General features: G+C 45.4%; 1 protein-coding gene across 4 annotated transcripts in view; it reads right to left on the minus strand.

Annotated features, from left to right (window-relative positions):
- LOC120932527 (leukotriene C4 synthase-like) overlaps positions 1-27,436 on the minus strand; it is a 129,354-nt gene that overhangs the window by 31,385 nt on the left and 70,533 nt on the right. For 2 of the 4 annotated variants that reach the window (XM_040344974.1, XM_040344978.1), the window contains exon 2: positions 12,290-12,419. In XM_040344974.1, coding sequence (XP_040200908.1) covers positions 12,290-12,347 — 58 coding nt within the window. In that variant the 5' untranslated portion in view covers positions 12,348-12,419. Of the gene's footprint in view, positions 1-12,289; positions 12,420-12,654; positions 12,694-12,919; positions 13,106-27,436 lie in introns of those variants that run through there. The other 2 variants (XM_040344976.1, XM_040344977.1) reach the window with 2 other exon arrangements.

Consider the following 27,436-nt stretch of genomic DNA (forward strand, 5'->3'; position numbering starts at 1 on the left):
ATCTCCTCCTCCTCACTACCTTCTGTGGCAAGGGATCCAGATTGAGACCTAGTTACAGGTCGAGGTACAGCAGTAGACGTGGACGGTAGTTCCTGTCGTGAAGTTATTCGGACTGCTTCTGTTAGAGGTAGGAGGTGATTCCGGTGCCACATTTTTAATGGTCCTGTACTCCCTTCCGGTTTGATCTGATATACCGGCAGTCCTGGGAGTCGTTTGCATACAATGTACGGCTGTGACTTCCAGCGATCAGCCAGCTTGTGTTTCCCTGGTATGCCCAGGTTTCTCAACAAGACTCGGTCACCAGGTTGTAGATCTTGAATCCGTACCTTGAGGTCAAAGTTCCTCTTGTTTCTACTTCCTCTTGTGTCCGATGTGGCTTGGGCTTTTTCATATGCGGCCTTCAAACTTCTCCGCAATCTGTCTACATACCCTCGGTGAGAAGTCTCTGAGGTGTGGTCCAGAGAAGTGCCAAAAGCCAAATCCACCGGTAGTCTGGCTTCTCGTCCAAACATCAGACGATAAGGCGAATACCCTGTAGCATCACTTACGGTGCTATTGTAGGCATGTACCATGGCTGTGATGTGTTTACTCCACTGTTGTTTTTGTTCAGAGGCCAGAGTCCCCAACATGTTGAGAAGGGTTCGGTTAAACCTCTCTGGTTGAGGGTCCCCTTGTGGATGGTAGGGAGTAGTCCTGGATTTTTTTATGCCTAGTAGATCCAACAGTCGTCTAATAAGGGTACTCTCGAAGTCTCTTCCCTGATCTGAGTGGATCCGTTGAGGCAAGCCATAGTGAATGAAGAATTTTTCCACTAAGGTCTTCGCCACTGTAGATGCCTGCTGATCCCTGGTGGGAAATGCCTGAGCGTATCGGGTGAAGTGATCAGTGACTACCAGGATGTTTCCTTGCCCACTCAGGTCAGATTCCAAACATAGGAAATCTATGCATACTAGATCCATTGGCCCTTGACTCTCTAAATGGCCCATTGGGGCGGCTCTCTGGGGTAAGGTCTTCCTTTGTATGCACCTGAGACAGGAATGACAGTAGCTCTCCACTTCAGTCCTCAAGTATGGCCAATAGAACCTGTCCCTCACCAGTTGGAGAGTCCTTTCTGATCCCAGGTGGCCATGGTGATCATGCAGGGCAATTAATACTTTCTCTCTATGCTTCTCTGGCAAAAACAACTGCCACTTCTCTTCAGAATCTTCAGAGGGGCCCCTTCTGTAGACCACCCCTTGCTGCAGCTGCAACCGATCCCACTCTTTGCGAAGCAGGCGAGCTTCCTTCTGAGCGCTCTGGAGAAGTAGATCAGGGTGTTGGCTCTCCAAAGCCTTCAATACCAGGCCACAAAGGGGATCTTCCTGTTGGTCTCTCCGGAGGTCCTTCCTAGATAGCTTAGGTAGACCCTCCTCCACAATTTGAGTGACATTACAATAGCACTTAGGCACCCCCGCAGCGGACACTCCGACTTCTTCAGCCCTGGCTCCACCTTTCACTTGTTGTTCCGCCCCCTCACAAAGGGCTCTCACACTCTCAGGGGTAAGCTGGGTCCATCCTCCTGAGTGGTCCTGGGAACAGTGGGGCCTTCTGGACAGTGCATCAGCGTCTCGATTCCCAACTCCTGGTCGATATTTCAGGCTGAAAGTAAATGCAGAGAGGGCAGCCAACCATCTATGGCCTGTGGCATCCAATTTTGCTGTAGTGAGCAAGTATGTGAGAGGATTGTTGTCCGTCTTAATCACGAACTCGGCGCCATATAGATAGTCTTTTAATTTGTCTACTACTGCCCACTTCAAGGCCAGAAACTCAAGCTTGTGAGTTGGGTAATTCCTCTCAGCAGGTGTCAGACTCCGGCTCACATAAGCAATAGGTCGTAAATGTCTGTCATACTCCTGATAAAGCACTCCACCTAGTCCATCTCGGCTGGCATCCACGTGCAGTTCGTAGGGTCTGGTAGGGTCTGCATAGGCCAAGACCGGGGCAGTGGTAAGGCTCCACTTCAGCTGTCTAAAGGTCTCTTCGCATTGCGGAGTCCACTGGTCTTCGATGGACTCTTTCTTCTTCCTAGGTCCCTCTTTTGGTTTTCCAGGTTTGTCCGAGTCAAAACCAGCTTCCTCTTGGTTCTTCAACAGCTCAGTGAGTGGATGAGCTATCTTGGCAAACCCTTCTACGAACCTACGGTAGTATGAACAGAACCCTAAAAATGACCTAAGCTCGGTCACATTCGTGGGTCTGGGCCAAGAGGTGACAGCTTCCAGCTTCTGAGGGTCTGTGGCCACTCCTTCGGCGGACACAATGTGGCCCAGGTAACTCACTGAAGGTTGATAGAATTGGCACTTCTCCATGGAGAGCTTCAGGCCTTCATCATGGAGTCTCCTCAAGACTTTCTCCAGGCGCTCTTCGTGCTCCTCCAATGTTCTGCCAAACACTATGACGTCATCCAAATATACCAGCACTTCAATCAGGTTCATGTCACCTACAGTCTTCTCCATCAACCTCTGGAAAGTGGCTGGGGCTCCAGACAGACCTTGTGGCATGCGATTGAATTCAAAGAATCCTACAGGAGTAATGAAAGCGGTCTTCTCCCTATCTTCGGGGTGCATGGGGATCTGGTAGTACCCACTTTTTAAATCCAGCACACTGAACCACTTTGCCCCCGACAGGCTCTGTAAAGCATCTTCTATTCGGGGTGTGGTGTATTGGTCGGGAATGGTCCTTCGGTTCAGTGTCCTATAGTCAATGCACAGACGTAAAGACCCATTCTTCTTCCTCACTACCACTATTGGGGAAGCATACGGACTCCGAGACTCTCGGATGATTCCTGTCTTCTTCAACTCAGCCAGCTGTTCCCGCAGATCTTCCAAGTCTCCCAATGGAATCCGCCTGACCCTCTCTCTGAAGGGTTTATCTTCCTCCAATCTAATCTTGTGTTCAGCACTTTTTGCAAGACCCACATCAAACTCACTTTTTGAAAACGCAGTTCTCCATCTCAGGAGCTGAGTTTTTGCTCTCTCCATCCAATCAGGTGTTAGGGGGGTGTTTTTCGGGTAGAACTCTTCCATAGGAATCTCTCCCTCTTGTCCACCCACGATACCATACGATAAGACTGGGGTTGCTTGATTCACCTGCCCCAGCAACACTCTAGCTGGCATCTTCACAGGTGAGGTTGTGGTGTTCAGGACACTGACTGAGACCTTCCCTCCGCTCCGCTTCAGCGCCTTGGTCGATAACAATTCTGGGATTATTTCCAACTCTTTATCTTCCTTCTCTCTGTCCGTCTCAAGGACGATGAAAGGGCCAGGTTGTCTCCAAGTCAGTTTGATAGAAGCTTTCAAACAGACTACTTCACCTGGTTGCACAATCTTCTCACTTCTGTCTAGGCGCCAGATTTTTCCCACTCCTTCCGCCGGGGCTTTCTGCTCATGCAATAGATTCTGGTACACTTGTGCTAGCATTGGGTGTACCTTCGTGGCTGGAGTGCTCTGTACTTGGACAAGCGGTGTCAAAAGTCTTCGGACCAGGTCGGTATTTGTCCCAATGATGAGAGAACTTCTATCAGCCCCTGGGGGGCGGGGACACACCACTGCCAGGGTATCGAAGGTTTCGGCCTTTCCTGCCACACTCGGGTCGAAGGTGAGCTTAATGGGTAGGTAGCCGTCATAAGGGAAATTCTGGGTCCCTAGGCCCCATATTTCCAATTCCTCCAGCTTCTGCAGTGGCAAGTGTCTGAGATGTTTTTCATAAAAGTCACTGTAAAGTAAAGTCACTTGGGCTCCAGTATCCAACAGGGCTTTAGTATAAATCCCTTCCACTTGGATGGGGACAATTGGAGAAGGTCCCACTAGCTCAGGAGGGAATCCATGGGGAGTGGCAGGTTTAGCCTGTTTGGTAGTTTGCACTTTTACGCCTCGCTTCTGTGGGCTCTTGACCGGATTCGGCCTAAGTGTGTCCCCAGGGACCTGGTATGTATGAGGTTGTTTGGAGCTGGCGGTTGTAACAGGGCGCCCAGCTGGCTCCTTCACAGAGGGCCCTCTGAAGTTTTCCGCCGGCTTTTGACGTTTTGTTTCAGGATTTGCTGGGCTTGGGCATACTTGACGGTAGTGTCCAACTCCCCCGCAGTTGAAACAGGTCTTTGGCTTCGCCGGTTTCTCGGTCTGAGCGGCTGTAGGATCCATCGGGGTCTTAGGTGCCGGGACTTCCTCCCTCTGTGGTCCAACCAGCTTAGCAGTCAATAGGGCCATCATTTCCAACATCTCTTTCTGCATTTGAAACAGTTTTCCTAATTCAGACTGGGGCAGATGTTGTACAGGTAAGGACCAGGGCATTTGATCAGTGTTCACCGTCAGGACACTGGGTTCCTGGGAGCCCTGTAGAATTTCAGATTGATGCCCTTTGGTTCTTACTGTGGTGCTGGACTGAATTTTCCTTTGTTTCTTCTCCCTTTCCATCTCCATATTGGCTGCTTCATTAGTCTCTTCAATGAGCACCTCATCTGTAGTGAAAGGATCGTCCAAGTACTGCCTTAACTGGAACTTGATATAGTCACTTCTCAGTCCTGTAGCCACAGACCTCAGGAATTTCTTTTGGATCAGTTCAGCCCCAAAGTGTTCATCTGAATCTTCTCCTTTCGAGACAGACAACAGGCGGTCTTTCAATTCAATGGCCCTGAATAAGAAATTCTGGGGAGTCTCCTGACTGCTCTGTGCCATATTTATCAGTTGATGATATAGCTCAGCAGCATCTTCCTCTTTGTAGTAGCTCTTTAGTATTCTCCTGAGTTGTACTAAAGTCAGTCCATTTTTCATTTCCAGCATGCCTCTGATACTCAGACCTGGGCTAATGGCGTTGACTACAGCCTCTACAATTTCGGATTCAAGATATCCTCTTTGGAGTCCCAGTTCAATCTGATGCAGAAGATTTGTATAGGACAGGTTGCCTTTCTGTTCCTTCTCTCCTATCTGACCTTCAATCTTGAAATCTTTCCGGATCGTCACCTCTGGCAAGTGGCTATGAGTGCGTCTCTGGATGACTGAAGCAGGTCTTTGCCTTTGCTTACCACCGCTCGAGTCCTTGCACGGGACACTTAACTCTTCAATGTGTCCTGCGATCATGCCGGAGGTCTCCTTGAACCTTTCTTGTATATTGCGGTACTGCCGTTTTAGGTCAGCTAGTTGTCGTTCCGACTGGGAACCTCTCCTGTGCGTGTCAACCACGGCCTCTTCCTTCTCCAAAGGGGGCCTTGTACTGATTTTGGTTGGAGTTGACCCAAAACTAACTCCCAGCATTGTTGGCTTAACATGTCTAGAGTTGGCAGAGCTCCCTCCGAGCCCCTCTGGGTGCATCAGGTAAAACTTGGTTTTGCCAGCTAGCTGCACACTCGAGCCTCTAAAGTTCTCCGGAATTCCCTTTCTCCATTCCAACAGGGCATAAGTGTGAGAGGTCCCACAATCTGGTCTGATGGCAATCACCCAGGCCTTTCTATCTGGGGACAATGCCTTTACAATCTGGCTGACCTGTTCTTCCTCCCAAGCTTCTCCTGGGAGTGCGATTGCCACGCTCGCTTCTGAGCGAGCGCCTTCTGCTTCACACCACCGCTCCACTGTGACGGGGTCCATACTGGTGCCAAGAGGGTGGGCTTAATTTCAGAGTAACAGGATCCCGGACGAGCCCCCACTTGTAGCACTTACCCCCGAAGGAGCTGCTGGTAATTGATTGGGCCTGTACTCTGCTTTTCTACCCCAAATAATTTGTCTCAACCCGCTTGACACAGCTGTGTAACAGTGTGGATGTGAAACCTTCACTAAACGGAACAACCCCACATAACAGTGTGTATATAGTGTACCTTTATCGCTATCTGGGCATCCGTTGTTCCACCTGTTAGAATAATGAACAAGCCTCACACCAATTGTGATCAACCAAAATGTAAGTTTACTGGAACTAGTATAAAGACAGTAGTTATAATAACTGCATCAACATACAACTTACTATAATAGTGCAACGAGTGTACACAAATTATTAACACTTAAAGGTCCCTTGAGCCTCTACTGCGACGCGTCTCCAAGTGGGACTAGTGCTCAGAGTGACAATGCCTTGACACTGGTCACCTTCCCACTTCCAGTACGGCCGCACCAAACATACCAATGCAAGGATATCAACACAGCACAATACAGTTTCTCAAGAGCTTCCCCTGAGGTATAAGGCAGCCTTTTGTCTTACTGTATCCACAGCACAAACCCTCCCAATGAGAAGTGTAGTCTCTGGTCTTCTTTATCTTCGGCTAGCGATTATACTGCAGTGTTTGTAATCCAATGGTTTAACAAGTAATGAAGTAACATAACTGAAGAGTGATAACAATTCCTGCTATACAGCACACTTGTAGATGCCTTTGGTGTAGGTATAACTTAATCATCAGTCAGCCCTCAATGAAGCATAGGCTTTTAAACCTGATTGAACTCAGTCTATTTGAATGAGACCTCCCCGTAGGACTACAGGTCCCAGCAACACTGTGAAATGAGTCTAAGTGTGTTACGGGTGTTAAATAACTTCTGGGCGACAGCCCTCTCACCACTCCAGGTCTGAAAAGTTGTGAACCTCCGCTCCGGCTGTCTCAGTCCTGCTGCCAGTCAGCACTGTCACACTGCTCCGCTCCGCAAGCAAACCGGACATCCACTTTGCTCCTTCAAGGGTCCTGGGTCCTCAGACCCGATCACACTACCTCTCCAGCACACTGTGGTAAGGCAGAGTCAATGGATGTTGTTCTGCTCTGCACGATGTAGGCCCTCTTCTGAACACTCCTTCACAGATCCTTGCAGGCAGACCATGCATCCAGAAGAGACAGAAAATGGCTGCACTCTGCCTTTTATTACCCACCCAGCATGCAGTTCAGCCATTTAGTGTTCATGGGTAAGTGAGTGAGCATTATGGGTAAGTGAGTATCTTCACAGTCAATAAACATTTTCAGCTCTGCCTGTGTAATTTAATATATCTCTCTCACATTGGCATTTGGCTCCCTCTAGTGGTATGCAATCTTTAGCATTACATGACAAAAATACCAGTGCTACACTAGTAAAAAAAATGATTAATAAAAATGCCATAAAACCTCCTATTTTGTAGACGCTATAACTTTTGCTCAAACCAATCAATAAACGCAACAAACAAGGGCCTGAAGTGTAAGGCCAAAATGCAAGTGCGGTATGTGTAAAGCAGCCCATATATGATTTGATTTTCTTTCCCTCCACCAGTGGGGCATAGGGGCGCCGCTTCCCCTAATCCTTGTGCCTGGCCCCCATCTACATGCAGGGCACTGGCCACATGGATTTCAAACAATTTTTTTTAAGCATGTGATTAGAGCCTGAGGCTCTAATAGGCTTCAAAAAAGGGTGGGCTCGGGGCGCAGAGCACTGCACCCAAGCCCACCCACTTGTGTGATAATAGAGAATTAACATTTGCTATTGTCTTTCTACTTCTCCTCCGGGCCAATCAGGAAGTGCGTCCTGAGAACCAATTAGCCATGGAGTCCTAGGACCCACCTCCTGTTTGGCCAAGAGGAGAAGCAACGGAGCGAGATCCCTGTCATTTGCCTCCTATGGTAAGAAGGCCTCTGTCAGTCTGTCTCCCGTGGGGGGGGGGGGGATTGATCACTGCTTATACATCCGTCTCCTGCACAGGAGGGGGGGCACAGTGCTATTATGTTCTGCCGGCAGGGGCGCATTCCCGGACAGCAGGACACAATGATTAATGCTAGTAGCTATAGGCTGGTTGTACCCAAGCCGATCAATAGATCCACTATGGTATAATCGGCCTGCCCATAGATGGATCGAATCTCAGCCAGTCCCTGCTGAACTGCACGTATTTTGATACACATATGGCCAGCCTAAGCCAGGAGGCTGAGTGTGTAGTCTTTGCAAAATCAAGAAATGCTGAACACCCCTGCTAGGGTAACTCTTTGGAACTTTGTTGAACTTGAACAGTGCCCCATAGTGAAAGTATGTTAATCTACATTTTATTGTCTAACTAGAGGCGTGCAGCGGTGTTGGCACTAATATCAGACATGCTCGACAACCTTCTTCTACTTTTCTGCAATACAATAAGTACGTGCAGGGCCGCTGATAAGCCAGTACAGCCAGCCCTGTTGTACTGGGCCCAGGCCAGCAGGGGGGCCCGGCAATCTGAAAAGAGTTCAGAATAAAAAAAAAAAGTCTGTGACTGCACAGGACGGAGAGGGAGGAGGAGAGCGTCACCCCAGGAGCATGGACATCGCCACTGCTCAGATAAGTCACTTATTGGATCTGCTTTGTAACACCTGTGGATCCCTTGCAGAGCTGCCTGCTTTCTCCCTCTGGCAGCTCTGCAGAGGGATCAGTTCTATGTATGCTTGCTGTTGCTGTGTCTCGATCTGAAGCAGAAGGAGATAGCTGCAGAGTCTCTGCATGTGCCTCTCCTGGGTCCTGAAATTCCCCCTTCGTCCCTCCCCCCCCCCCCCCATAGTCGGCAGTGTTATCTCCTGTCAGATGAAGAATGATCAGGAAGCTTGCTCCCCCTCTCTCCAGATCGTGCTCTCACTGCTCTGTGTTCATGGTGAACTCCAGGGATTGAATGCAGAAGTGTTTCTGCTGGAGGGGGTGAGTGTGGGGGGGTTGCTATTGGAGTGAAGGGACAGAAATGTTAGGATTTGGGAGAGGGAGTGAATATGGAGCCAGCCTAGAACTGAAGTGCTGAAGCTAGCAGCCAGTGGACACCTCTCTCTCCAGCTGACAGACATCTCTGCCCAGCTATTTCTATATACCACCCCTAAAGCCCCCTATATACTTTGCGTAGTGGGAACACATGCTTCTGCTCGCATTTTTTTATTTATTTTTTGCTTGTTTTTTGCACACAGGGAAGCTCATTCACATAAATGGGCTGCCATATGTGTGACAAACACACCACAGAGGCTCTAGAACATTGGTGCTCAACCTGTAGCCCTCCAGCTGTTGCGGAACTACAAGTCCCATGATGCATTTCAAGGCTGACTGTTACAAGCATGGCTTCCAAATGCTGAGGCATGAAGGGATTTGTAGTTCTGCAGCAGCTGGAGGGCCACTGGTTGAACACCCATGCTCTCGAACCTTTTGAGGCATGCAGCTTTGCCACATGACAAAACACCGGTCAGTTGTTTTGCATTTGATGTGCCATTAACAATTAATGGCACCACAAGCAATATGCGCATTTGTGGTGCATTTCCAAAAAACGGCCGTTACCTGTGCACTGTCACACATCCAGAAAACGTCAAATGTGAATGCAGCCTAATGCCTAGAATACACTGCTATTTTTTTTTTACCCAGCAGGCTGAACGAAAAAAAAAACTGACACCGTAGGTCAAAGCCACTGTTCTAACACACATGTTAGTACTGTGATCTCCCCTGCTGTACTATTGTGTTCTGACAGGGGGACGGCTTCCCCGCCAGAACATTCCAGTCAGCGCTCTCAGCCATTGGGAGATGGTCAGCAGACCTTTTTTGGTCATGCCCCTTCAGAAGCCGGCTGTCATATAGTCAGACAGGGCTGTATACATGCCATGGATGTGATGCTTTACTTCACAGCTGCAGCATTTTTAACGCAGGCTGCAGAGTTTGAAAGGCGGCACCACCCGTCACACTTCTCATTGAGTTCAATGGGGCTGCTCTGCACCTTGAAGCCAAATGCTTGGCTCACTGTTGTAATTTAAAATTACTATAAAGCAATTGAAAAAAAAAAAACAAGTGTCAGGAAGGGGCAGTAGCGAGGAAATAATTCTGCCATGGCTGCAAAGCATACAATTGCGACCATGGCATTTTAGCGATTTGTTATTTCCGGGGGGGGGGGGGGGGGGCCCTGACAGGTAAGTTGTACGGGGCCCCATGATTTCTAACAGCAGCCCTGAGTACGTGGGTGCATGCATGAGTACCTTTCACGTGGAGCACACTCATCAATGCACGGGACAATGCAGAGACTCCAATCATACGAAGAATTTAATATTAAGGCAGTTCCCTGACTTAGAGATTAGCTTCCACACTGTGTGCAGTAAAAATACAAAATTCCTCTGTCTCATGTGTAAACACATGATACACACTGTAAATTAAGTCAATGTTGCATTAGGATGGACAGAGTGAGCCTGCGCCCTCTTCACCAGTCCAGCGCACCTCTGTTACCTCAGTCCGAGTAACAGAATGGGGTCCTGCCGAGTACATAGCGTGGATCTAATGCATGCTCATTATTACCTCCTTCACTTTCCATACTTATGTAACAGGCCATGGACCTCCGTAAAACACTGATTTGGTTCCAGCTGCTATTATCTTGCCGAGTTAACCTCTTTTTGTAGTAGCTGAGCTTCACACCCATTTTGTGCTTTACAGACCCGGATTCTTTTGATATGCCAGAACCAGGATGCACCCCTTTAATAACTTCAGACCAAGCTTGGAACAGTTAATGTAACTTTACTAAAGAGATTTCAACATTACAGTCCAATCCCTTATCCTAACTATTATTGTATGGCTGCCCAGGCACACCTCCGTAGACCATGCTGCTGTTCTCCATGGCTTGAATGGTCTCCGGAATCCGGAATGCAGGGTGCAGCAGTCCCAGTACCATGAACCGAGCCTCCAGAACTGGGACGCTCCACTGAAGTCAGTACTTTTTACTACAAGCACTTTTTTTATCTACTAAATGTGAGTGTAATTTCTCCTCTTTTTCACAATAAATCACTTATTTATTTATTTTTTTACGGAATTACGCTATTTTCCCCCTTCTTCTATTTTTTCTTTTATTGATTACTCTGGGATATCTATTCATCTAGTGTTCCGTTTAAAAACTAATCCCATTGAGGTCTACAGTTTGAACCCATCTCCCGCTAGGAGGTTCTATCCCCTAGGTCAGGGGTGCCCAACCTTTTGAAGCGCGAGGGCCACTTAAGCAACTTGGTAACCGGTCACGGGCCACAATCAGTGGAACGGGTGGATGGCAGGTCCAGGTCCGCTCTGCATATGCAGAGCGGACACAGCCGGATTAGATTGCAGGTAGGACACAAGGCGGTTTACATCTGCCACTCCTTAGAGGTGAATAGAGGGTTCAACTGGGTTGGGCTGACCATGTGAAAGGGGCCCATGGCTGCTTTCACACCGATGCGCTGTGGGTTACCCGCACCGTGGGTGCAATGCAGTGTACCTTTGGCTTTCCTGCACTTTACAATAGACTTCTATTATATTCTGCAGGTTTGGGGCACTTTCAGAAAGATCACCAAACTCACAGGTAATAACAGAAGTCTATGGCTGAGTGCAGGTAACCCACAGGTGCACTGCTCTGCATCTGCAAATTAGTTTGAAAGCAGCCCAGTAACCACTGCAGAACAGATATGCCCATACATACCCTGTGATTTTAGTAATAAACTGACCTTTAATAACAGTATTCTATTCTATTCCATCCCAGAGCAGGAGGTCGCGGGCCACATCAGAGGGCTCCACGGGCCACTAGTTGGGCACCCCTGCCCTAGGTGAATCACACTATAAAGCCAGATTGACTCATTAGGTGTATACCTATTTGGGTTCAATCTCTCTGGTAAGCCTCCTGTTTGTTTGGCGGTGGATCAACTATTCAAGCTGTCTGGCACTTTTCTACATTTTTCAACACACATGGAGATTTAGTTCACCTTCATCACATATTTTTTTACCTTTTTACCTGTATATTATTTTGTGTGATGAAACGTCTTCATTGATTATCTCACATATCTAGGGTTTACCTTGAACACTTCTAACAATAACATTATTGTTTGCAATTATGTCTGTATGATTATTTGAGTTTACTACAATAGTGTGTGCATATGTATACACACTTTCTTCTCTGTTGATTTAGAGATTTCTTATTAGCGCTGCACATACATATTTGTTTTAGTCTTTCACATTTTGCAATTGTGCACTTGCTGTGCTGGCTGCTATTTCACTATTTAAAGAGACAGCGCGGTAAACTCCTTTTTTTTCCATTAAATGAATGCCATCTGAAATATGTGTTGTGCAATTTGTCATTTTAGCATCGCGTTTTAAAATCGCGTTTTGAAATCGCGGGAAGAATCACAGCGATTCTGCCCTCGATTCAAAATGCCCAGGTATAAATGCAACCTAAATCAGAATTAAAACAGCCTGCTTACAAGTACACTTGTGATGAGGGTTGTGCCGCTCCCTCAGCTATGTCAGCATACAGATCTACAGTAGGAGAACAGCAAGTAAGCAGAAAGTTTAAAAGTTGTCTTTTTTTTCCCAAGAACACTCATTTTACATACCTTGCTCCAGAACTCCAAGTAAAGTCACAGCTCCTAATAGCACGATGTCAGGTAACATAATGGCCAAACAGATCTGTAGACTTGATCTACTTCGTTGTTGAAGACAATGTCAGATATCAGTAACAGGCAGCTGCCAATGTCAAACAGGAGAAAAATGAATGCATATTTCTTGCTACTTATTTATTTGAAAAAATTCTGCAAGAACTTGAAAAAATAAATCGTAATATATGGTGGCAGTGTGCTTGTAGAATGTTAAATATTAAAAATACCCACACAAATTTGAAACCAGACATCTTTCATTTGACATAGCTGTGCTAACCAACATACTGTATATACCAAAAGAAAAGAACAATATACATACATACCATGCTGTATCAAACTGCTTTTGCTTTAGTATTCCATTACACATATAAAAACTTGCTAAGAAAGAAAAAAAAACATAATGCTAGAGGTAATGACTCACTCAGGGGGAAAAAGTTAAAAATTGACATCGTTGTCAAAACACACACAAAACAACACTATAAAGATAGATATTTTTAGACCATGCATGAGCACCAGGCATTGCCCATCCAGAGAAGGTGTACACCTTATCAAAAACAATATAGTGAAGCATTAGTACAGTATACAAACCTAAAGCATTAAAAGAAAGTCCAGACTTCAATTTAAAGTAAACGGAGATACAGGTATCCAAATAGCCTTCCACAGTGCCAAATGATAATAGTAACAGCAAATATAGTTACATAGTAACTAGTTCATGTGCTGACAAGAAGCATACTGATAGAAAGACAGAAAGATGAGCTAATTACTGAGCTACTTCTCATTTTACTGGGCACTTATAGGTTATGGCAGGTCCATGATAGCCTGGAAGTAGGTTGAATGATGTTGGCCATCAGTCTGAGGACATCTAGTGTCAGGAAAAAAAAGTACTGTACGTGAAATCTCTGGATTGAATAGGAACATTGCATTTCGCAGGTGATTGTTACAGTCCCTAATATTCACTCCTAAAGCTGTCTTCATACTTGAGCAATGCAACATGCAAAGCTTGGCACTGAACCAAGTGCATTTTGTGTTGCACGTTTTGCTGCATTTTTTGTTCCACGAAAGGTGGGACCGCTACACAAGTTTGGGGTGCCGTTAAGGAATAATGACACCACAAACACATTGGGTGTTTTGCAGCATTTTTCTGGAAACACTGGCAGATGGGTGCGTCGCTCTCATGAACACTTACATGCTGTGTGAATGCAGCCTATGAGAAAAAAAGCCATAAAAAAACATATGAACATAGAAATAAAAGTACATTCAACCAATAGGGAAAAAAGTCTAGTGCCGCGTACACACGATAATTTTTCGGGTTGTAAAAAATAAAATTTTCAGGCTCTAGAAAAAACAACGTTTTTTTCAACTTGATCATTAAAACGACCTTGCCTACACATGATCGTGAAAAAAAATGCTCTAGCAAAGCGCGGTGACATACAACACGTACGACGGCACTATAAAGGGGAAGTTCCATGCGGATGGCGCCACCCTTGGGGCTGCTTTAGCTGATTTTGTGTTAGTAAAAGACGATTCACGCTTTTCTGTCTGTTACAGCGTGATGAATGTGCTTACTCCATTACGAACGGTAGTTTTACCAGAACGAGCGCTCCCATCTCATAACTTGCTTCTGAGCATGCGCGGATTTTTCACATCGTAAAGCCCACACACGACCATTTTTTACAACCCGAAAAACGACAATGTTAAAAACGTCGTTAAAAAATAGAGCATGTTGGGAAAAAAAATTGCCCATTTTTTAGAACCCGAAAAATGCTCTGAAGCCCACACACAGTTGTTTTTAATGACATAAAAGAATGGAATGGGTTCTTCCCAAATTCCATACCAGACTGGTCTGGTATGTATTTTTGGAGAAACTGCATCTAAAAGATAAAGAAAATGTGTGGGGCCACCCCAAAATCAATACCACATCCTTATGTGAACATGCAGCCTGACTGGCCAAGAAAATGGGGTACAGCCATCCCCCCATGAGTCATACCAGGCAACATACTCTTAACATAGGGGAGGATACCATGCCAGTGGGGCCCACCCTAGAAAAACACCTTCTCCCCATGTTGGAGAACAAGGGCCTCTTCCCCACAACTTAGGCTTGGTGGCCGTGGGGGTCTGTAGGTGGGGGGCCTATAGGGATCTAGAAGTCCCCTAAGGCTTCATGTACACTAGCCTACACTGGCAGCTCCAGTTTTTTTGCCAATGCTCCTGAACTCAACTCCATATATGCCTATGTGTCAATATACACAGGGCCAGATCCTCAAAAGGGATACGCCGGCATATCTACTGATACGCCGTTGTATCCCTGTTTCTATCTTTGGAACTGATCCACAGAATCAGTTTCCCAAAGATAGGCAGAAGATCCGGCATGTGTAAGGGACTTACACTGCCGGATCTTAGGATGCAGTACCGCATCCGCCGCTGGGGGCATTTCGATTCGAAATGCCGCTTCGCGTATGCAAATGAGCACTTACGGAGATCCACGCAGCGGTTTAGCTTCGTGAAATCTCCGTAAATACTTACATTGCAATCGTAAAATTAGGGCTGCTTTTACAAAGTGTAAACTGTTTACACCTTGTAAAAGTAGACCCTTCTTTGCAGCGACGCTGATTTTTTTTTTTTTTTTTTTCGCCGTATCTTTTTTTTTTTCCGACGCAACTTTTTTTACCCGGCGCGATTCACAAAACACGGCGTAACGTAATTTCGCGCTATGCCCGTCGGGAAAATGACGTCACGAGCATGCGCAGTACGTCGGGAGCGCGCCTAATTTAAATGGGACTCGCCCCATTTGAATTGGGAACGCCTTGCGCCGGCCGGATTTAAGTTACACAGCCGAAAATTTCTAGGTAAGTGCTTTGTGGATCGGGCACTTAGGTAGAAATTTTGCGGCAGTGTAACTTAAATCAGAATATTTAAGTTACGGCGGCTCTTTGTGGATCTGGCCCATAGGCTTTTAGCAGAGTTTAGGAGCTGCCGCATTTAGGTGAGCTTCAACCCTCTCCTGAACGCGGAAGAAACGTGTTAAGGATAGGAACACTTTGACTGTTGACCATGAGAAAATGTAAAATGCGTAAAAAAATGTAAAAAGTGCTGCGTTTTTGCCACGTTTCACGTTTTCCCACATCCATGGAGCCTAAAAGTGTCACTAAAGGCAAAACTTTTTTTGTTTGTTTTGGATAGGGATAAGGACATTGATGTCTGTGACTCCATTAGGGAGATTCCTGTTTAAAGTTATCATCAAAAGTGAAAGTAAGGCCCCATACACACGAGAGGATTTATCCGCGAATACGTTCCAGCGGAACGTTTCCGCGGATAAATCCTCTCGAGGATTTCAGCGGATTTCTCATGCGATGGAGTGTACTCACCATCGCATTGAAATCCGCGCCGAAATCCTCTGGCGATGACGTCGCCGCGATTATGACGCGGCGACGTGCGCGACGCTGTCATATAAGGAATTCCACGCATGCGTCGAATCATTACGACGCATGCGGGGGATCCCTTCGGACGGATGGATCCGGTGAGTCTATACAGACCAGCGGATCCATCCGTTGGGATGGATTCCAGCAGATGGATTTGTTTAGCATGTCAGCGAATATTCGATCTGCTGGAATCCATCCCAGGGGAGATATATCCGCGGAAACAGATCCGCTGGAGTGTACACACCATAGGATCTATCCGCTGAAACCCATTCGCTGGGATTTTTCAGCGGATGGATTCTATCGTGTGTATGGGGCCTAAAAGTAAACCTAAAATGTTGAGTTGCAATCAGAACAGGAGAGGGGAAATCTTCAGCGACAACTAGTTATGGTGAGATAGCAGGGGGGTGAAGTGGAGGTTACTTAAATGCAATAAAAATTGATATAATGCTTTAATTTAAAAAATTCACATATGTAAAAAAGCATTATTAATAACACTTTATTCTGTGCAAAATAGCAATAAAGTAAAAAGGATGTATAAACAAATATTGTGCAAATAATAAATTATTGTGCAAAATAGGCAATCATGCAAAACTTAGCAAATAAATAATTGTGCAAAATTGCAAACATCAAAAATAAATAATTGTGCAAACAAAGGTGTATAACAGACAGATAGGCCCGGATTCACAGACACTGGCGCATATTTATGCCGCCGTAGCGTATCTCCTTTATGCTACACCGACGCAGCGCATAGAGGCAAGCACTGAATTCACAAAGCCAGTGCTTCCAAATCTGCTCTGGGTTTCCAAGGCGTAAGTCGGCGTAAGTCGAAGTGGGCGTGAGCCATGCTAATGAGGTGTGACCCCATGCAAATGATGGGGCGAGCGCCAGACAGATACGTATCGCTAACTGCACATGCGCCGTCCCGTGGGCGCATCTCAGTGCGCATGCTCACAATCACGTAGGAACAACTGCCTAAGATACGTCGGATCACTGCCTACGGCGTGAACGTAACCTACGCTTAGTCATATTCACATCCTACGTAAACTACATAAAATACGTCGGCTTGTGTTCCCTGGTGCAGCCCTTTGCATGTATGCTGCTGAGTTACACCTCCTTTATGGGGCATAACTTTACGCCGGACGTATGACTTTACGCGCACTGCGTCGGACGGGCGTACGTTCGTGAATCGGCGTATCTCCCTCATTTGCATATGTGAATAGAAAATCAATGGGAGCGCCAAATACGTCCAGCGTAAATATGCCCCCACTCTACGCCGGCGTAGGCAAGTTACGTTGGTCGGATGAACCTATTTTCAGGAGTATCTTAGTTTTGTGGGCACGGCGCACAGATACGATGGCGCGTAATTGCACTTACGCGGCGTATCTTGAGATACGTCGGCGCAAGTGCTTTGTGAATCCAGGCCCATAGTTCCAAAGTCTCAAGTCCCAAAACAGGTATTAATAAATTGTGAACCACAAAAATGTATGTTTTCTGTGCAACAACAAGCACTTCCATGCAGGAATTTCCTTGGTGCAATCACGGATCTCAGTGTTATGTAGGTATTCAAAAACAAAGTTCACACCCTGGCCCGAATTCAGAGAGCTTTGCCTATCTTTAGGCGGGCGTAGCGTATCTCAGATACACTACGCCGCCGTAAGTTTGAGCAGCAAGTTGTGTATTCACATACAACTTGCGCTTAAACTTACGGCGGCGCAGTGTAACTGGACCGGCGTAAGCCCGCCTAATTCAAAATAGGCTGGTTGGGGGCGTGTACTATGTAAAATAGTACTGACCCCACGTTTTTGACATTTTCAACGAACGCATGCGCCGTCCGTGGACATATCCCAGTGCGCATGCTCCAAATGACGTTGGCAAATCGTCATGCTTTCGACGTGAACGTAAATTATGTCCAGTCGTATTCGCGAACGACTTACGCAAACAACGTAAAAATTTCAAATTTCGTTGCGGGAACGACGGCCATACTTAACATTAGCTACGCCTCATATAGCAGGGGTAATTATACGCCGAAAAAAGCCGAACGCAAACGACTTAAAAAAAAAGCGCCGGGTGGTCGTTCGTTTCTGAATCGGCGTAAATAATAATTTGCATATTCCTCGCGTAAACAAACGGAAGCGCCACCTAGCGGCCAGCCTGAAAATGCAGCCTAAGATACGACGGTGTAAAACACTTACACCCGTCGGATCTTAGGTATATCTATGCGTAACTGATTCTCTGAACCAGGCGCATAGATACGACGGCCGGACTCAGAGATACGACGGCGTATCAGGAGATACGCCGTCGTATCTCCTATCTGAATCCGGGCCACAGAGTGCAGGATAAACCAAACAAATGCACAAGAATCCTTAATGTCAATTGTATTGTGGGATTAATGGGCCAGATTCACAGAAAAAGTACGCCGGAGTATCTGCTGATACTCCGGCGTACTTTCAAATTTGCCGCGTCGTATCTTTATTTGTAATTCACAAACAAAGATACAACGGCATTTGGCTAAGATCCGACAGGCGTACGGCTTCATACGCCTTCGGATCTTAGGATGCAATACTTCGGCGACCGCTGGGTGGAGTTTGCGTCGTTTTCCGCGTCGGGTATGCAAATTAGCTGTTTACGGCGATCCACGAAGGTACACGCGTTCGTCGCATTCTCTTACGTCGTCGCTAGTTGGCTTTTCCCGGCGCAAATTTGCGATTGCTATTTAGGTGGTGTAATATTAGACAGCCCATGTTAAAGTATGGCCGTCGTTACCGCGTCGAATTTAAAAAAAAAATTTTTTTGCGTAAGACGTCCAGGAATACGAAAGGACGTAACGCACGTCGCCGTTCAAAAAACACGTCGGCGCGCGGGAATTTCGCGCAAAGCACGGCGGAAAATTTCCTAACGGAGCATGCGCAGAACGTTCGGCGCGGGAACGCGCCTAATTTAAATGGTACACGCCCCATTTGAACTTACGCTTAAAACTTGCGGCGGTGTAACGTAAATGACATACGTTACGCCGCAGCGCAAGTACTTGAATCTGGCCCCTTGAATGCAGCACAAACGACTTATACTTGAATCTGATTTAATTAACTTGTTAACCTTTCCTTAAAGCAAAATATATTCCAGGAGATATCATTTCTTCACTGATGCCCTGCCAAGCTTATTGAGGCAGGGATTCAAGATTCGAGATCAAGATGCAGAACTGCTGCTATGATTATTCTTATGGTGCGCAGAATCGCCGGCTACAAACAATGATATCTGAATGATGCCTGTAGCTATTATTCAGATATCACCACACAAAGTCGAGGACGTCATATGACGTCCTCGGTGTAGAAGTGGTTAAAATCGCTGCTTCCGAAAAAACAGCCGTTAATAAAACTTTTTTTGACAATAATTTGCATATTAACCTTTTAGAATTAGCACTTTTAATTTTTTCACGTTCGTGTCCCATGGACTTTAATGGTGTTTGTGTGTTAGAATTTTTTTTTTGCCAGTTCGCATGTTCTGCTGCGAACCGAACCGGGTGGTGTTCGGCTTATCCCTACTGATGAGGCCGCACTGATGGACACTGATAAGGCAGCACTGATGGGCACTGATAGGTAGCACTGATGGGCACTGGTAGGTGACACTGATAGGCAGTATTAATAATGAGGCACCGATGGGCACTGATTGGCAGCACTGGTGGAAAGCCTCTTGAGGGGGGAGGGGGCGAGCAGGAGGGTCAGGACACTCTCTACTTTGCAGATAGAGAAAATAGCTTTGTGCTAGTGGGTGTCCTGACACTCCTGCTCACCCCCTCCCCTCTCAAGAGGCTTTCTCCACACCAGGGAGAAAGCCTTGCTTTACTGTGTGGAGTTACAGACAGAAGAACAGGAAGTGAGGTTTTCTCAGAAGAAATAAGGACATTTAAAAGAAAAATTGAAGGATGAGGTAAGTGAAGGAGGACTGCACTAAGGTAAAGGAAGCTATTTAGGGAAAAAAAATACCTTTACAACCCCTTTAAGTGAGCATCTTAAGGGGGTGTTCCAGCCTTTTTGTAAGTTTATTAAAAGTCAGCAGCTACAAAAAGTGTAGCTGCTGGCTTTTAATAAACAGACACTTACCTGCTCCACGTTTCCAGCGACATGCCGGCCGGGGCTCCGCTCCTCGCCCCCCCTCTTCATTCCTAGTGTGGGCACCCGGCAGTGACAGCTTTCGGCTTCACAGACGGGCACCCACTGCGCAGGCGCTCGTCTACAGGGAGGGGCTGCAATAAGGCGATTAAGCTATTCGCCTTACCAGTCCCTCGGCGGAAGGAGGAAGTGGGACAGGATGTCCCACTTCTCCTGAAGCCCCCCCTCCCCCCCCAAAAAAATTACAAATGTGGCATGTAAGGGGGCAAGGAGTGGATTAAGCGGAAGTTCCCATTTTAGGTGGAACTCCGCTTTAAGTGGAACACCAGATATTCACAACCAGAGTCAACATAAAAACATTGCTGCTGGATTCTCCCTGGAGTTCACCTGACCGTGAAAAAGCGAGGAGGAAAATCACATCTGCCTTTATTAGGCATCAAAGAAATATCAATTTTATCTCCCAGTATTAAATTGTCTTTTGTGCGTCAATCAATGATGGAAATAATTATCCGTTATGGACATCAACTAGCAGTCCTTATATTGGTAGATCACCTTTGATTTGGCCACAGAGAAATATGGGTTTTGTATCTCCCAGTATCAAATTATCTTGTGTGTACCATCAATAAAGGAAGTGATTATCAATTGCAAACATCAGCTAGCAGTCCTTATATTGGTGGATCACTGGTTGCTATATATTCGACCGCTCTGCTCCCTCCTGCAAAACACCTGTCAGCTTGTCCAAACCTCAGAACACAAACCTCATTGAAATCAAGGAGCTAAAGCTGTCAAATTAAAAATGCCAATTTTCTCAGATTATAGGCAAGGGAAGGTGGTGCACTACCCTGGGGAACACCTACCAATGCAAAAAAAAATTATAATAATTTTATTAGGTCAGGAGCAGTGATTTTTAAATGCTAAACACAAAACAATAGAAATGCACAATTTCCAAAAACAACATATTTGGGGTGTCCTAATCCTACCTATATCTGTGATATACAGAAAGTTCTGCAGCAGGGACCCCCCTGGCAAGGTTTTTTTTATCCCTATGTTGATGAGGACCATGGCTTCTGCTCCACAACCCTAGCTGGTGGTTGTGGAGGGTCTGGGAGTGGGGGCTTTCATGAATCTGTAAGCCCCTGTTAATGATAAGAGAGGCCCTCTACATGAATAGAACTCCTACTCCCTAACAAAAAAAGATGCAAACTCAATAAAGACACCCAGTATCATTGACAGCCAAAAGCTGTTACATTATCCCCTACACGTTCAGCATTTGGATGAACATACAAATAGCCAGTATTGAGTTCAAACTTTATTCAAATAGAATACTTAAATCATCCCTAATAGTCAGCAATAAAAACCCAAAGTTAAATGTGTCCAATTCCTGCTGAATCTGCAAAAATTTAGGCTATATTGACAAAAGTTGATTTCAAAATTGAAGCACCACTCTTCACAACATTCCCCATCTGTATCCACTGCAACATCTGCCGCCAAATACTGCTGACATCAGCTGCCTACCAACTCCTCATCTGTGCAACCCCTTGTACAGGAATTCAATGCTGGACAAGGCAGAGAGGCTGCGCCAACAGCAGCATGCCATTATTGAGCACTTGTGCCCTTATGTACAGTCAATGACTCAGGATTCAAGATCACTGCAGCATTTAGAAGTGGTGACCAAAATAGTGAGATGTGACAAGGCAGTGATACAAACCCTTTTGTGTGCCTCCTGGAGCACATACTGTGTGGCCTGATATGATGGGCACTGGAGGCACAGTAGCAGGAAAAACTGGAGGGTATGCTACGGTCTCATGGCCATCAGGATTCCCCAAACCCCAGAAGTTGTACATTAGTGGGGTGAGGTTGTTGAAGACAATTTTGTATTCAGTAGCACCATGAACTTACTGTCCTCTGCTGCAGGCAATTTGTGGCTAATGGGCTTATTTATGCCAAATTGCCTGCATAAGGAGCCAATGGTTTGGGTCATTAAAGAGAGGGATTGCTATTTCTCCCCAAAACAAGGTTAAATGGATGATCTTCCACCACCATCCTAAAGGGAGCTCTAAAGTATATGCAGTACTTTGAAGACCAATGTGCCTCCACCCTCTGATCGATGAATGAAGAAGCAGTGGAGCAGTGGTAGCAGCAGCTGCCTTAGTGATGCTTTCAAGACTTTTTTTTAAAATCGCAGTGACCACGCCCAGCTGCAGGCAGTATTTGCAAGCAGTGCCTGAACTACATGATTGCTGACTACATCCAGGCAGGGCCGTCTTTACCGTCTTTTTTTTTATTTATTTTTTTAGGGGTCCGGAGGCCCCCAGGGCCCCAGATGGCAACCCCCCTTTTTTTTTATTTATTTTTAAATAAAAAAAATTTTTTTAATATATTTTTATTTTTTATTAAAGGGACAATTTTTTTTAGGGGTCCCCAGGGGCCCGGAGGCCCCCAGGGCCCCAGATGGCAACCCCCTATTTTTTTATTTATTTTTAAATAAAAACATTTTTTTTTTAATATAGTTTATTTTATTTTTTATTAAAGGGACATTTTTTGGGGGGGGTCTGGGGGTCCCCAGGGCCCCAGATGACAACCCCCCTTTTTTTATATAAAAAAACTTTTTTATATATATTTCTTTATTTCTTTTATTTTTATATATATATATATATATATATATATATATATATATATTATATATTATAAATGTTATTATTATTATTATTAAAGGACCCAGAAGTCCCCAGGGCCCCGGATGGCAACCCCCCTTTTTTTATAAAAAAAAAATTTTATATTATTTTTTTTCTTTTTATTATATATACAGTATATATATATTTATATATATATTTTATTAAAGGGCTCAGAGGTCCCCAGGGCCCCATGTGGCAAACACCCTTTATTTTTTTATAAATGTTTATTTTTTTATTTGTGTTTATATATTTTTTTTATTAAAGGGCCCAGAGGTCCCCAGGGCCCTGGATGGCAACCCCCCCCCCCTTTTTTTTTATAAATGTTTCTTTTTTATATTTTTTTTTTATTTTTTATTAAAGGGCCCAGAGGTCCCGGATGGCAACCCCCTTTTTTTTGTAATTTATTTTTATTTAAAAAAAAATATTAAAGGGCCCAGAGGTCCCCAGGGCCCCAGATGGCAACCCCCTTTTTAAAATATATGTTTTATATATATTTTTTATTTCTTTTTATTAAAGGGCCCAGAGGTCCCCAGGGCCCCGGATGGCTACACCCCTTTTTTTATATATATTTTCTTTATTTCTTTCTTTATTTCTTTCTTTATTTCTTTTTTTGTAAAGGGCCCCCCGCTTCTAAATTTCAGGCGGCAGCACCCCCCATCCCGGTTCTCTGCTCCAGGGGGCCCATGCCTGAAGCTGTGTAAGTGGCCCCATAATTCCTGATGGCGGCCCTGCCGCCCGTTAAGCCCCTGTGCTGCCCACAAATCAGGCTGAAAATCATCAGCGGCACACAGCCAGTGACAGTACTGCTTCCCTTCCCCGTGTTTTAAAATGTACAGCACCCCTGACTTCTCCCTTCCTGCCACTGGGTGCTGCTTGTATATAAAAGTGAATTAGAATGTGATTTTATAACATCCCCAGTTTGCTCTTCCCGAGGCTGACTTCTTCATGTCCTGCTCCTCAAGGTATGTCACTGTTTGCTAATCTATATTGTAAATAGAATTTTTCTGTAGAGTGTGCCCAAAGTCTTTATAATATTTGATGATTCACTGCAGGTCTGGGCAGTGTTTTAAAAAGTTCCTCTATTTTACACATGGCATGGCATTGGGTCACAGCACCGTCTGTCCATTCTGCTTTAGCACCATGGGACGCCATGCCATGTGTAAAATAGAGGAACTCTTTAAATCACAGACCAGACCTGCAGTCCAGGCTGAGTAAGGTCTCAGAGCACATGGCATTACTGTCTGTATTTAACTGCTTGATGGGCTTATTTTGGGCCTGGCTGGTTCACATGTATGTGTTTTGGCGGCCCACATTTGCGCAGGCACAGCAGCCCATTCATTTGAATGGGCCGCCATGCCTGCGTTTCCTGCAAAGAAAAGCGCATGCCTCATGTAATAGGCTGCGCACACGGCACGCCTATGCCCATCAAGCACTGAAATACAGCACTGTCTGTCCATTCTGCGGTCTGCCGTGACTTATCTGCAGTTCCCGCACTGTCAAACTTGCTGCATTTTTAGACGTTTAGGTCACGCTTTTAAAAACACAGTGCGTTTGTGTGTGCAAGAACTGCAGGTAAGTAGCATGGTGCAAAAGCAGAATGGATTTCGAGGCAACTATTTTTAAAATGCTGAATGCACCTTTTTTCTGCAGGAAACAAAGGCATGGCGGCCCATTCAAATCAATGGGCTGCTGTACCTGCACAAATGAGGACCGCCAAAACATACATGGCCACAGCCAGGCCCAAAATAAGCTGGAGGGGGGCCCAAAAAAATGTTTGCCCAGGGCCCAAACCATATTAAAGACGGCCCTGCATCCAGGGATGATGTGGACACTCAAAAGTGAGGACCACATGGACTATTGGGTGTCCAGGCATTAGTTGCTGCTAATGCTACAGACTGAACAAAATAAAAGATTCCTGCCACCATTATCAACTCCATGGTCAGCTCCATGGTCGTGATCTTTCCTGAGCCTGAACCTGCTCAGTGACTTCAGCCTGCTGTCTGCTGAAAACGGGACACAGGAGTGCAAAACTATCTCCGTGATCCATAGAAGTACAGCCAAAGTACAGCCAAACAAGCTTCAGCTGTACTTCTCCTTACATTTTTTAAAACAGGACACTTACCTGTCTAGGGGTCCAGCGTTGTCCTCACTCGAGCCAGTTCTCCACCAGCATTTAGGTCCATAGCGCCGGCATATTTACTGTGGGCAGTCAGCTGTGATTCCTTACAGCTTCACAGCCTTCACATGTATGAGCCACGCTGCACTTTGTGAATGGTCTTGCAGCCTTCTGGGACCTGTAACATGTCCCAGAAGGTTCCAGGCAGGGAGGCGGCGGGAGAAATTCCAATGGATTCACAATGGTGATCCAACCAGGTACCGGCTCCCCCTTCCAAAAAAAGAAAAAAAATGGCCAAAGATAGATGAGGAGGAGGAGAGGAGGACATAAAGTGGAACTTTCCCTTTAAGGTGAAGTTACACTTTAACCTTTTTGGATCCTCTCCAAAAATTTGATAAGGACAGAAAATTGATAAGTAAACTACACAAAAAGAAAACAGTGAGTAAGAATATTATAAGGGAAGACAGCCAATTTGAGAGGGATGCTAGAGGAAAATGGTTATAAAAAGGAAAACAAATAAGAAATACGTAAGATTATAATAACTAAGTAGATTAGTAATTAGTAGATGTATTCTAATGGGGGGTGTTGTCTGGGTGGCCCCTTTTTCTCAAATGGGGCTTCCACATTCTGATAAGTACCCTGCTTGCAGACCCCCACAACAACTGGACCAGGGTTGTGGGGGGATGCCCATGTCCTCGTCAACATGGGCGCAAGGTGTTTTGCCAGTTAAGGGCTTTAGCTTTTTTCTTTTAAGTCAACTTTCCTATAGACTTATAGATCTAGGGTGACTGGTCAGTTAAGACATATTACATGAAAATTTTTAATCAAGTGTCAGAAAATAAGGACCTAAAAAAAAACGTTTTTTTCCAAGTTGAAATTAATCATATCGAGGTACTGCTGTATTTAAGCCAAGTTTAATGTAAAGATTAAAAAAAAATGATTACACATTCAAAATATGTAATGCCAGACTACCACATACACCACATACAGCTTAAAAGGCATCTCCCAAGCATGTAATGTAAAGGATTTGTGTTTCCATGGCATCCGGAAAAACAGCGCTGGCTGGTTTAACGACCAGCTGACGTTGCTAAAGCAAAAGCGTAGAAGAGCAGAAGAGCAGAAGCTGCGTGGAAAAGGAGCTCCTTAGATACAAACCACACCATTTATAAGACAATAACAAAGAAATATCATAAAGAAATCTTTATGGCAATAAAAAATAATTTCTCCAACATCATAACCAAGGCCCTAAACCGCCCCCGCAAACTCTTCAAGCTGGTTTCACAGTCGATGAATCCAGCCTGCTTAGAGCCCCCCAATGCGGATTCACAAGAATTTTGCAACGAACTATCGGATTATTTCATTAATAAAATTGAAAAACTCTGTACAAGCATTGAGCAAAATGGAATCTGCATGAATCCCGCCCCTAAGCCCAACCCAAATACCATTATATACCCAGCTCAAGCACCGAAATTAACCTTAAAACCCATCTCCATCGTGGCCACAAAAAATATCATTCGGTCTCTGCGCAACAGCACAGCACCCAATGACATCATTCCCACTAAACTGCTGAAAGAAAGTGCCGATATATTGGCACCAGCTATCACGCAGCTTATAAATCAATCATTCAAGGAAGGCATGGTGCCCTCCTTGTTGAAACAAGGCACAATAAAACTGATCTTAAAAAAACCCACCCTCGACCCTAAAGATCCAAACAATAGGAGGCCCATAACGGGTCTAAATGTTTTCTCCAAGATAATGGAGAAAGAAATTGTACAACAGTTACAACTGCATTTAGAAACCCAAAAATTACTCGATACGTTTCAATCAGGCTTCCGGACAGGGCACGGAACTGAAACTGCTCTGGTAAAAATATGGGATGACGTCCTAGAGGCCGCAGATGAAGGAGAATCCTCTCTCCTGATCCTGTTGGACCTAAGTGCGGCCTTTGACACGGTAGACCATGGACTACTACTCACTAGGCTAGCTGAAGTAGCCAAAGTCGCAGAAGCAGATTTACCATGGTTCTCCTCCTTCTTGTAAAACCGATCACAAACAGTGAAATTGGGATCTTTCACATCAGGAAAGCATACGGTATCATGCAGAGTCCCTCAGGGATCTCCCTTATCACCGGTACTGTTCAATATCTATCTCCGTCCCCTCTTTGAAATCATCAGGAACCAGAAGCTACTTTACCATTCCTATGCAGACGACACTCAACTATATCTCCGCGTCAGCAACGAAAAGGATCATTCTCTTGGATTAGAGAGATCCCTCACTCTAATAGATAACTGAATGACATCCAGTTATCTTAAACTTAATGGTTCGAAAACAAAGCTTCTCCTGTTTCACGCAAACCGGAAAAGTCACTCCACCGCAACTTGGACCCCACCGCCCATTCTGGGTAAAAATATCTCCCCTAGCACCAAAGTCAAAAGTCTCGGAGTCATCTTCAACTCCTACATGACAATGGATGCACAAATAGGGTCAGTAGTCAGCGGATCCCATCATCTGCTGCGCCTACTACGCCGACTTACCCCTTTATCCCTAAAAAGGACATTGCAGTCGTGGTGGGAACAATCATCAATTCCAGACTGGACTATGCAAATGCCCTTTATTTAGGACTTCCCAAATACCAAATCACTCATCTGCAAGTCCATCAAAATACGGCTGCTCGATTAGTGACTGGAAAAAAACCATGGGAGTCAATCTCCTTTTCGCTTAGATCTCTTCACTGGCTACCAGTGAAAGACAGAATTACGTTTAAGGCACTCTGCCTAACACACAAGTGT

This window comes from Rana temporaria, chromosome 3 (genome assembly GCF_905171775.1).
Source record: "Rana temporaria chromosome 3, aRanTem1.1, whole genome shotgun sequence".
In the NCBI taxonomy this organism is placed as follows: domain Eukaryota; kingdom Metazoa; phylum Chordata; class Amphibia; order Anura; family Ranidae; genus Rana; species Rana temporaria.